At 42.2% G+C, this 12,214-nt stretch overlaps 1 protein-coding gene across 2 annotated transcripts in view; it reads left to right on the top strand.

The window, feature by feature from the left end:
- The window catches only part of frmd3 (FERM domain containing 3), a 45,614-nt gene that overhangs the window by 28,966 nt on the left and 4,434 nt on the right, over positions 1–12,214 (top strand). For both annotated transcript variants that reach the window (XM_086173602.1, XM_086173601.1), the window contains exons 10-14: positions 1,513–1,601; positions 4,145–4,219; positions 5,317–5,385; positions 5,486–5,610; positions 11,849–12,086. In XM_086173602.1, the coding sequence (XP_086029728.1) occupies positions 1,513–1,601; positions 4,145–4,219; positions 5,317–5,385; positions 5,486–5,610; positions 11,849–12,086 (596 nt within the window). The remainder of the gene's footprint in view (positions 1–1,512; positions 1,602–4,144; positions 4,220–5,316; positions 5,386–5,485; positions 5,611–11,848; positions 12,087–12,214) is intronic.

Raw genomic sequence — 12,214 nt, 5'->3', positions numbered from 1 at the left:
TTCGTATGTCGTAACACTTCAAAAATAACAACTACAACTGTAGTGCTGTTTTTCCTTTTGTTTGATTCCACATTCACCAGGTTATTTCATTTTAACAACATTCACTTTGCATCTTACACACCAAATATGAATTCATTCTTGAATGTTGATGTTTTTTTTTTCTCTTTTCTTCAGTAAAATCTCTTTTTTTTTTTTTAATGAAAAAAAAAGAAAAAAAAAGAAAAGGTGAAATATGTTAAATGCTCTGGCAACAACATGATAGCTATGCATCATTTTTTACACATTAGAATGAATGATACTGTATTTGAGGTCTCCAGAATTTTTCCTCCACATTTTCTCCCATTGAAATTATTTTTGTTGTTTTAAGACGGTGGCTTCTTCAGAATAAAATCATGCATTCTACAGTTATGTAGAAGGATCTCTTGTGGTGTGTGTGTGTCTGTGTGTGTGTGTGTGTGTGTGTGTGTGTGTGGGGGGGTGTTTGTGTGTGTTTTGCGAACATGCTCAGCTGAAGAGATGTACTTGAAATGGTCTACAAGTACTCTTACGAATGACACCTCTCCCTCTTACTCTCTTACTCTCTTACTCTCTTGCTCTGTCCCCCAGACATAAGCACATCTTCATCCAGCCACCTTTTGCACTCACTCATTTACTTATTCATGCACACACACACACACACACACACACACACACGAACACACACATACACACACACGAATTGGATAGCAATAAAAACAGAGTGCTTGATTTTATGCTGGAATACAAAAGGCCATCGATCTCGTCTCAAAACAGGGGATCACAGCTAAATGGCAAATTGCTGCGTCCCTTCTCAGTTTTTATTTTCAGTTTAATTTAGAGATTTGTTAAAGTGGCAAGTGCAGTGATTATTTTCGCATTTTGAGAGATATTATGCCAGCGCTAAAATATTTCGTTCTATATTTTGTGCTGTAGTGTCCGAAGTGGGACCAAAGGAGGTCTTTTTTGTTTTTGTTTTTTTGCCAGATGGTTGTGGTCCCCCCACACACCTGTGACTGCACACACACACATGGCACTGAAGCACATGTGTGATCACTCTGTAATCTACTATATACATAAGATCTACTGATCTGTGACACAGCGGGGGCTTTGCAACATTCCTGACCTGGACTTATTTTTTGGACTAGCTTTTGTTTAATGAATGTTTTCAGTTTTGTTTTTTTTTTCTGGGTTCTGCTGGAACAATTTCACACTCTATTGATCACAATGTTACCTCTCCATCTGTGTCACCCCTTTTTTGAGGAGCCGGTCTGATCAAGCGCCTCGTGCATCCGGGGGAAACCAAAGACACTTTCTTTGCAAATTACAAAACAAGTTCACGCTTCCAGTTTGAATGTTTGGGTCAGCTTTTTGCACAGCTCCCTCTCATCACCTCCAGTATTTGATCCACCTCGTCTGTATCCTATTATGTCATTATCTAATGTCTTGTCCTTGCTGTTGCTCTTCCTCTATGTGTCCTTGTTTTCCTCCATGCAGAAGAAGCTGGTGCTGACCTTTCACACTTCAACCCCGGCGGCATGTAAACACCTGTGGAAATGCGGGGTGGAGAACCAAGCTTTTTACAAGTGAGTTTGCAAACACACACACACTGTTTGCCCTTTTTTCTCTTCAGCTCCCACCATTGTCAAATTGTATCTTTTACCCCCTTCTTTCTCTGTTTGCCCCTTGTTTTCCGGCCCCTCCTTATACTTTTTAGAGAACACTGCTGTTGTTGTACCGGGGAGCAGCTGACTGCTCCGAGGCTGCCTCTCTGAATCAGACACATCTGTCGTGTCAGGAATTAAAAAAAGAAGTGTGTGGTGACAGACAGAGTGACATATGAGAGCCGCGTTTCTGTTTTTTTCTCGTCAAGGAGAGAGCAAGGTCGCTAGAAAACAGAAACAATTACTGTAAATGATCTTAGTAGTCATTCCGATGAAGGGGTTTGATGTTCTCATGGGTCACGATGATACAATAATCAATATCCGAGCAGCTCAATGGCGCTCAGCAGCTTTTGTCTCTCACTTCTATATTTCTTCAGAACTTTTCTAAGCCAGTGATTTGCATATTGAAAATGGAATTCCAGCCTCACGGATTATCCTGCTATGTGATGCAATTGTTTGCAGGACCTTCAGTACATTTGACTGTAATGAGATTTAGACATAGACCTTATGATGATTCCGGATACAGGAAGTGGTTATTATGTCAATATTTATTATTTATTAAGTGAAATGATGCTCAAGTTTCCCAACATTAACAAGTGGACAGGGTATAGTCGTCCTTAAAAGCATGTAAAAAGCGCAGAGAAAAAAAAAAGGATAGCGTCAACCAACCTCAAATATTGCAAAATCAGATCATCCCGTCAGTTTTTGGTCCAGTCAAAACCTTGCATTTTCTCCGCGCCGCTTGAAAGTTTTCAGAAGCTTTTCCTCCTTGAACATCGCCTCCGTTTTTGTAGTTGAAACTGTTTGACAGCGTGGACGAGTCCCACGCCGGCTCAGAACTGACAACACAGGAGCTGCGTTTCCTGGGGATGAATGAGTGAAACCGCTCAGAGAAAACACGGGGTCTTGTTTTGGTTTGTTAACTGTCAGGTACCATTTTTAGATAAGTCGGATTTCTCTGTGACCTCGCGAAGATGTGGGTTTTCACATAGCGCCCTAAAACTCATGAGAGACAGAGAGAGAGAATTAAGAACGAGCACCTACAGAGCCGCTCTGAAGGTTGTTTCTGATGAGATGAAGAAAAGCACCGGCTGCTCATGAATCAGACTTTCCAAAGGTTTGACATGATTTGCAGCCTGCCCGCCTTGCCTTTGTAAATCACTCCGACGGTTTACCGTGCCCTTCCCTGCTCCCTCTCCACAACCCTTATGTTCCCATCTCTCCCCCATAATCATATTGACAAAACCAGGTTTTACTTTTGCCACATTTTCTGCAATTGTCTGTTTCATTTTCTGCAGTGGCGTTGCATTATTTTTCGTGATGTTACGTTGAAATTGCATAACAAAGACGTCTCCCAAGTTATGCACTTCTTCCTGGAACAGTTTATTGACTTATTAATGAGAGCAGCTCATGTGCACCAGCCAAGTAGACAGCATGGGAGTGGATGTCAGCTCAGATGTCAGACAAGCATCAACCTGCTTAATCAAATCAGAGGGAATTGAGTTTGTAAATGGCAGCCAAGCAGAGCTTTTAGAGCACACCACACACACACACACACACACACACACACACACATGCACACACACACACATACATACAGTATACACAGGCCAAAGCAAAGCTGAATGCAGGACTCAGTATCCGTGTTCTGGCACTGCCACTCCTGAGGGACAGTTTAGTGCGTGAAATAATCAATATAATAATGATGATCACTATTATTTTAGTTATTATTATCCTTATAATTGTATCTTTGCACCCCGTATTTAAAAAAAAAAAAAAAAAATATCAAATAAATATTATCATTATCATCATCATCATAATTATTGTTTATGGAGACGCTTTAGAGCTGGAGCTAAGGGAGGGGAATGGCAGTCGTGAAACAGAATGTTACCAGGGAGTTTATAGGGAAGGTGGTTGGAATTGGGCGACGAAGATGATTGATATAGTCAATATATTGTTGAAAACGAAATTCATTATTTATGGTTAACCATATTTCATTTTACAAATGGCTGTGCACCAATATGAATCACTGAATATAAATAAGCTAAATGTTTATCAGAGCAAAAAAGGGTCAGTAATATCTGCACATCATCAGCAGAGAAAATGGACGGGATGTTATTTTGTTATTAGATGATCTAGGGGAACAGCAAAATGAAAAAAAAGGGTTGGGCCCTGGAATTTAATGCTAGGGGAACCAATAGTGGATAGAAGCCAGGAAATTAAGAAATGTCTTAAATGGTAGGTGATGATATTTAGAAATCCAAGCCTTCATTTTTTGACCAGTTTGTGCAAAGCAAGTCACCATCTCCTGCTGCACGATGATAATACAACGGACACTCCAGTGGTCAAACAGCAAACATCTTAAGATTGTTTTTTTTTTTTTTTTTAGTGACTCTTCATCTGGTGCTTTGTGTTCATAAAGTTTCCTTTATGCGTGTCTTTGTCGCCCCCATTCTTTGATTCAGGTGTGCAAAGTCAAGTCAGATAAAGACTGTCTCCAGTAGCAACATCTTCTTCAAAGGGAGCAGGTTCAGATACAGGTGAGATTAGGTTATGCTCACTAATTCCAAATGGAAAAATTGTACAAAAAATCAGTTGTTGACACGACGCAAAATTTGACCACACCTTTGCAGATTCTGAAATCCCCATCCTTACATTTACAAATGATTTGATTTCACATATTTGCTCCTGGAGTGACATCAATGAATGAAACATGGTGCTCCTCCCCAATGTAACCGTGCTTGCTCATTTTGCACAACATGCCAAAATAACTCCAGCCCCTGCATCGGCATCTAGATCTATCCTGCCGCTGGTTCATAGGATTTATTGACCCTGTTTGACAGAAAAGCCTCCATATAAGTCCATTACCGAGGGGGCGTTAGTCCCTGATTTTCCTCTCAGACAAAGCTCTTTACTTGGCTTATATATTTTGTGCTCTGCTTCAGCTAATGCTAGCTGTAGCTGCCCAGTCGGATGAATGGCAATATCTAGTATTTTGTCAGCTTAGGGACTCAAGAATGAGTAATACCATGTGGTGGACTAGGTTCTTAAATATGGTAATTCATAATCTGTGCGTGCAAAGCAGGAGCAGCCTTGTAGTTTCACAAACACAGTGTATCACACTTAATTTTTCACACTGATCAATGACATCAGATTTGAAACACACCATCAAAATATCCAACAACAGACAAATCTGGGGGGGGAGTCTGCAAGTCCGAAAATGTTTATTTTGAGTGCAGAAGCTTTACTCAGCTGCTGACACTGGCCTGTTTGTCAACACAAAAATAATACTAATGATGAGAGGCAATGAAAAAAATATTAAAACGACTCAATGGCCTCTGGGGAAGCATAGAGATTTATTAGCATGAGCATAACAAAAAAGTTTAAAGAATTTTTTCTAACATCCAGGCTTTCATTGTAGGCTAAAATAGCTTTCGCTCAAAAGTCTTAACACGATTGCTTTTTTAAAACAAAACAACTTTTAAAACAACTTATACAGACTAATAGAGCACATCCATGTCCATCTAGACTCAATGTTTTAGAACTATTCCAAATCAATTACATGGAGATCATATGAAATTGTAACTGTTCTCAGCACATGGATACTTATTCAGCGTGTTTTCTCTTGCCGTGTCAGTGGACGAGTGGCCAAGGAGGTGATCGAAGCCAGCTCTAAGATTCAGAGAGAGCCGCCTGAGGTGCGCAGGTAAGGACAACCGCAACACCTCGGCAGGCAGTTTCCAATCACACGATACGGCATATGTCTCAGCTCAGAGCACGTGCGCTGTTGATGTTCATGTCCCCAGAGCCCAGTTTGGTCAGAGTCGAAGTTTTAACTCTCTCAGCCATAAGAACCTCATCATGAACATGGAGCCACTCGTACCTGCGCTGCCCTCCACCAACGAATACGAAGAGACGACCGCGGAGAACGGTAGGATTGAACTCCCTTGTACCACTGCAGAAAGAGCATGTGAATGAATGAGCAACTGCACACTCACACACACACACACACACTCACACACATCAGTGTGTTAACACTTGGTGTTAATTGAGCAGCTGATGCTCCCATCCCTCCATCAGTCTTGTCTCCCTGGAGACACCAATTGAAGCCTGCTAAAAATACCCACAATCTGCCCGGAGGATACTGTTTTTCCTGTGTTTGCATCTGCGTTTATGTTCTATGTCTACGTGGGTCCAAGTTCGACCGTGTTCGGCGTTGACGATAAAAAGGACCGCCGCTAGTGACTGGTGATATATTTATCATCATCAAGACTTTTACATTATCGATTGAATACATTTATTACATGAGGCGTTTCTCTCTGGGTTTCATTTGCATTTTACCGATCCCTGATATTATCGGAAATGATTCTTCTAGATGCACGCACCCGTGACTCGTGCGCAGCAATTTATCGTAAGGCGGAAGAAGTGCATAGGGAGGGCAGTGGATAAGGTAATGTGAGAGCGTGGAACGGAAAGAGCAGGGAAGACTGTGAGACACAAGAAAACTGATTATATGTGGATAAGCTTGTAACAGGAGGAGGCAGGACTGTGGTCAATCACATCAGGGGAAAAGGGGGAGGAAACAGATGACATGAGACATAGAAAACTAAATAGAGTCACAAATTAGAGACATGAAGATATATTTTGGGGTCATATTGGATAGTGATTATCTTTCTACTTTCTGTTACACACAGAGGGTACACACAGATGTGTATACGCTCAAGAAAATTCACTTTTTATTTCACCAACAAAAAAAAAATTCAATGCAAAAAAAAAAAAAGCGATAGAAATACATTTATTTTCATCCGCAACGTAGCACAACACGATTACCGGATCAGTATTAGATATGGAAACTTGCAAATGTAATTTTAGTTCATTTTTTTCATTTTTGGAGGACTAGAATCAATTCCAACTCATTGTGATATTAAATGACATCCACAGAAATGGTATTTTTATGCGCATATTTTTGAACAAAATTGAAATGCCATAATGAAGAAGTAAATGACCCTTGAAGGTGGGCTGAATAATGTCATGTACTCTACACCCCACCCCACATGACTTGTCTCATCTAACTCCACCACCCCTCCCTGAGTCTTTTACACCCTTTTTTTTCCCCCACATTGGTTCTCACAAACGGCGCCGACCCCAGTCATTCTCTTTCGGCCTTCGCACATGTAAAAGCGTAATCACGCCGTCGTGCTATCACTCTCCTGAATCTGTTGACAGATCACCGCTTTCATGCCACCCTCTAAATTTACCAGCACCCTCATGCTTTCTTTCATCTTTTTTTTTCCATCCCTTCATCTTTTTCTTATCTCCTGTCACCCGTTTCGAGGCAAATCAATTTCGGGTGGCTCGGGGTCAAAGAGCTGCAGCGCTGACCTTCTCAGCAGCCTCCACTTTAATTACCACCGGCATCAAATTCTGGATCAACAGTATACCAGCTGAGTAAGGCTTAAGGCCAATAAAGAAAAATTCATGGAAATAAGTTTAAGCCGATCAAACAAGTGTCGCAGACCTGTTATGAATGAGGGGTTGCGTTCTTGATCTGGTCTTTTCTGCGAAGTCTCTTCCCTGTTCTTTTTCCCCTGTTGTACAATCAGCAGCACCGTTTCCCTTGGATGACGTTTGACCTGTTCTTCTTTTAGTTTTGTTAGTTCTTATATTACTTTTGACATCTCAGCCCTAGTGTCACTTGCCTTCTGTTAGTTGTCGTCAACTCGGGGCCTGCAGTCTGTCCTCACCGGCTCCTTGCGTGTCTGTCCGACCTCTATCCCCACCTTAACTTATCTTTTGGCCGTCAGCCGTCTGCTTTTATAATTTAATTTGCATTATTCTCCCCCTTTGATGAACAATTTTCATCTTCTTCCTGATAGATGACCTTTTTGACAGGTGCTGTTGGAAACAGGTATAAGTGTTACTTGTAAAATGGAAAAAGAAGTTGCCGCAAGGACTTTTGGATAAAATGTCGAGGATGTTTGTCTATATTCAGAGCTCTAATCTGAGCCATTAGAAGGGAAACAGGAAGCTGACCCGTGTTCAGTTCTGACCTTCTTCTGTTTGCACAGCTTGTCCCCTTCTTATCTGTGGAAACCCAAGCGTACGCTCACAAGGACACGGCCACACACACATTGGTCACGTTTTGCAATAAATGTATTTCACCACCGAGTTTGTCGACACTACTGCAATTTCTTAAATATGAATATATGTATTCATATATATATTTATCAATCGCTTTGTTTTTCTAAAGGGGTGGGGGAGGATGTGTATAGTTCACCATATGATTAGGCAACATTAGGCCCCTAAAACAACTGAATTTATTTGGTGATGTCTGTTGGGCAAATGTTTGTGATCAGACATTTGCCCAAAGTGGCAAGTGCTTCAAGTTTGTGCACGAGTCTCTTTGTGCGAAGTGAAACGGATTTGCTGGCCGGATAAATAAATCCATCCGAAGAAAAGGAAAGGCAGAGACGAACACACACTCGAAGGCAGGCGAAGAAAGTGATCCCTATTCCATCCTAGGTAAGGCCTCTCTGTAATCACCGTTAGATTAGCTGCCCCTCTCTGGCCACGACCGCCCGGCTATATATAGAACCAGCAGCTTTGGGACTGATCTGCATTTAATGCCCCTCCAGTCTTTGTTAACATCACTGACATTCATAGGAGGGCCTATCATGTCATGAATCAGAGGCAGAGAATGTATCTGGTTTGGCCCTCTCGGGTGTGGGTGCATTCGTGAGCGTCTTTGTGCCCACCCGGGGCCCCCAGAGATCAGCCCAGTTTGTCAGTGAGGGGCTCTTGTAGCGGACAGCTGGGTCTGAGGTTTGTCACCAGCCGGAGCCATGGAGGTCCTGGAGCACAGAAACGGCCGCGATATGGGAGGCGGACGAATGAGGAGCGCCGTGGAACTGGGAGCCGGCGACGCGGGTGACACCCGGACCCGCGACAAGGAAGGTGGACCTGGGTTGGACTTGACCCCGGAGAGGCTACAGGGGGAGGAGGCGGAGACGGGGCTGGCCGGAGCTCTGGAAGTTTACCACCCTGGGGAGGCCGCAGGAGACGAGGCACCTCCGGTGGTCGTGGCAGAGGCCTTGAGCTGCCAGGTGAAGATAACGACACGGCGAAGCCTCCATCTACGAATAGCCAATCACACGGCACGGGATGTTTACGTTCGACTGGTAGGACACGCCGGACGTATCGGTGGATCCAGCGCTGGACATGAGACGAAGGCATTGGAGCAGAGTAAGATGGCGAGAAAACGGGAGGGATACGACTCATGAATGCGTTCACTTCTTTAAATTCATAAATGTTTGATTGGAAGTTCATTAGATGTTGCTAGACAGTATGGAAGCTTTATTCAAGATTTACTGGATTTGAATTAGTTTTACAACACATACTGTAAATGCAAGTAGGCCTTTTCAACATCCCAGAAAGTTAATCTCTGTAGCTAAGGTTACCCGCTTTGTTGTGGCAACAGCCTGACGCAACAGTCTTCATTGCGTATGTGTGTGTGTGTTTGTGTGTGTGTGTGTGTGTGTGCTTGTGTGTGTGTGTGTGTGTGTGTGTGTGTGACTGTGGCACTGAGTAGCAAAAACCATGCACAAACTTGGTTGAAGTAGCTACATATATCTCTTTTATCACTAAGTAATGTCAATACTTTCAAAATCATGGGATGCTTTAGATTTGTGGTCAGAATCCAAGAGGCCATTTTACAATTTGAAGCAAGAGAAATGACTTAATTCTCATGGAAATCGACTCCCCTTCTATCGGGCAACAGGCTCTCATTAAGTAGTTTTTTAGAGGAAGCCAAACCTTTTAATCTGCTTTCTTTATGACTGGACATTCAGAAAAGGTGGAATGCTTCCTCCCCTGCTGGAGTGTCCTTGAGCCCGAGTCCGGTTGAAGCTCGGCACAGCTGATCATCTTTTTATAGGGTCAGGCTGAAAATCGGACGCAGGGAAAAAGGATCGAGATCTGAGTCCTCAAGGTAACAAGAGATCGGGAGATGTTTAATTGACGTGTTGAATAATAAGACTCAAAAGCTAAAGGAATAAGGGGGGTATTGTGCACACCAAACACCAGGGAGACGGTTGAGTCCGTGACCTGACTATCTTACAGTATATCATTACAAATTGATTGGCGACAACGATTAAAGTTACAGCACAGAAATAAACAGGTCAGTCTACGCTTGTGTTCCAGGGGGCAGAGCTGCGCTCATAATAGCGTCGTGGCCATGAAAGAATCTCACACGTTGGTGTGAATCACCTGAGGGCTGGACTGCGTCTGAGATACCTGGACGCAATGTAGATTCAATCTCTGTGGCAGAAAAGATTTGAAAAGTCAAATTGACTGGACCGTAAACACTGCGCATGTTGCTGTCCGCTGTACGGTTTGTAGCAGTTAAATGTTGAACATGCAGATAGTTGGTCATAAGATGTGTGCCATAAGTGAGCACATTGTTTCTGATTATTGAATGAGTCTGAAGTTACTTCATGAGAAAATAAAAACAAGTGAATATTCCATGCAATCCATTCATGTTAAATCAGGACAGTCGCGTGGGTTCTAAGTTTAAATTTTGCAGACACCGTTTCTACGGTAACGGCCAGCGCCCACTCCTGTGGTGGCCCTCTGCTTTCCTCCATCCTCATCTTTGTTTAATTTCTTTCAACTCAACTCAAGAAAAAAAAATGGAAAACAAACCCCTCCGGAGTGTAAGACTCTTACTTACTCATCCAGTAATTCACTGTGTCAGAATGCATCACAGTCAGGATTTACACTATCAAAATCAGCAAATAAATCAACCTTAATTCCTATTTCTGGTCAATATCAGGGCCAGTGAGTTCAAGGCTGAGGCCGATCGAGGTCACGGGTCAATCAGGAAATGAATGTAATGTAATTTACATGCGTATCTGTAAGTGTGTGTGGCGTGTGTGTTAAAAATATGTCCAGCTGTCTTATGGATTAGATGGGAGATGGATGGGGGGGCGAGTTTCCAGTGATGTCTGATTCAACCTGTCAGTACCTTGCTAATCCAGACCGGGACTCTGTCTCACTGTCAGTCTCTCATCATCACATGCTCGGGAAAATTCATACTCACTAAATACTGTACACATGGAATGCATGCATGCACTGGAAGAGATGAAATTGCATGAAAAAACCCATGTAGTATTACTTCAAACTATGGGGTTATGGCTTAAAATTGCCACTCACATGTAATATGAGTAAGGAGTTAAAAGCCTTGTCATGTTGACTTTTGTTGAGAAGTCGGGCTGCAGTTGCACAGCCTTCACTCAGAGTCACACTGCTGCTTAAAAATCCACAGTGCACCAATTCACTGCCAAGTGCATGCTGGGATAGAGGAGCGGGTTAGGGGTGCAGGGTTGTGGCAGGGGTTGCGGTGTTCACGTAGATTATTACACTTGTGCACAAAAGACACTGCATCGACGGAAACCGACAGAAGGCAGCAAGAATTTAACATTATAAACAGCATCAATAGAGCCAGCAGTAATACCAATATGTCACAACAAAATGCCAAAGTGAGTATAGAGGCAATTGTATTTCTTATCAAATGTTTAAAAATAGTAAGGGTTGATAGCTCTTTAAAATAGTAAATAAATCATATATATATATATATATATATAAGATGTATTTAATTAATTATTCAATTGGTTATTTAACTTCTTTATTATATATAAATATACACATTATATAAATACATACATACTGTATAAACATATATATTTGTGTATGATCTCTTGATAAAAAGGAATTTTATTACAGAAAATGAGTGTACAAAAAAATACATCATTCGAATATATTCTTTTTTATTTCAGTTTGATAATTTGCAGAGGGATTTTGTTTAATTTTTAATTATTATCCCAATTATTATGTTATTTTTAATAATAATGATTTGTCCTTTATTAATCCCCATGGGGAAATTCGTCCTCTGCAATTAACCCATCATGGATGAACCATGAGTCGACCTGCACCAGGGGAGCAGTCTGGGGTTCAGTGTCTTGCTGAACAACACTCGCCGGGAATTGAACCAGGAATGTTCGGTTCCAAAAATGATTGCGCTACCTCCAGATGACTCGTCTTTGTTGCCGTGTTCTTTTTGCAGTGCGACAAAGAATATTACATCCTAACACTTGTTCCATCCGACCCTCCAGGTGTCGTGGCTGTCAGGGAACCCGTCCCTTTGTCTCCTATCGAACCCTCAGCCATTCCCGCTGAGGCAGAGCAAAATACCAGCGAAGGAGCAAACTCTGCTTCGACCGTCGACCCGCAAGCCACGCGTGTTTCCATGGAAACTACGAATTACCAACCTCAGACACCAAAAGCTGAAAGTGAAATGGAAGAGGATGACGACGCCAATGCCGCACTGACCATTTCTGAGCTTGTCTACAGGTTTACATATTTTTTATATTGCAATTTGACTTTTGATGTGTCAGACAAATCCGCAGCAGCATATTATGGGATGTGCTGTATGCGATGCGGTCTTTAAATGCAAAGTAAGTCAGACGTGTCGCTATTCC

The sequence above is a fragment of the Fistularia commersonii genome, chromosome 26, assembly GCF_037954325.1.
Source record: "Fistularia commersonii isolate RoL2024-O1a breed Wild chromosome 26, RoL_Fcom_v1.0, whole genome shotgun sequence".
Classification (NCBI taxonomy): domain Eukaryota; kingdom Metazoa; phylum Chordata; class Actinopteri; order Syngnathiformes; family Fistulariidae; genus Fistularia; species Fistularia commersonii.
Note: the sequence above shows the minus strand (reverse complement) of the source record. Positions and strands in the feature narration are given on the sequence as shown.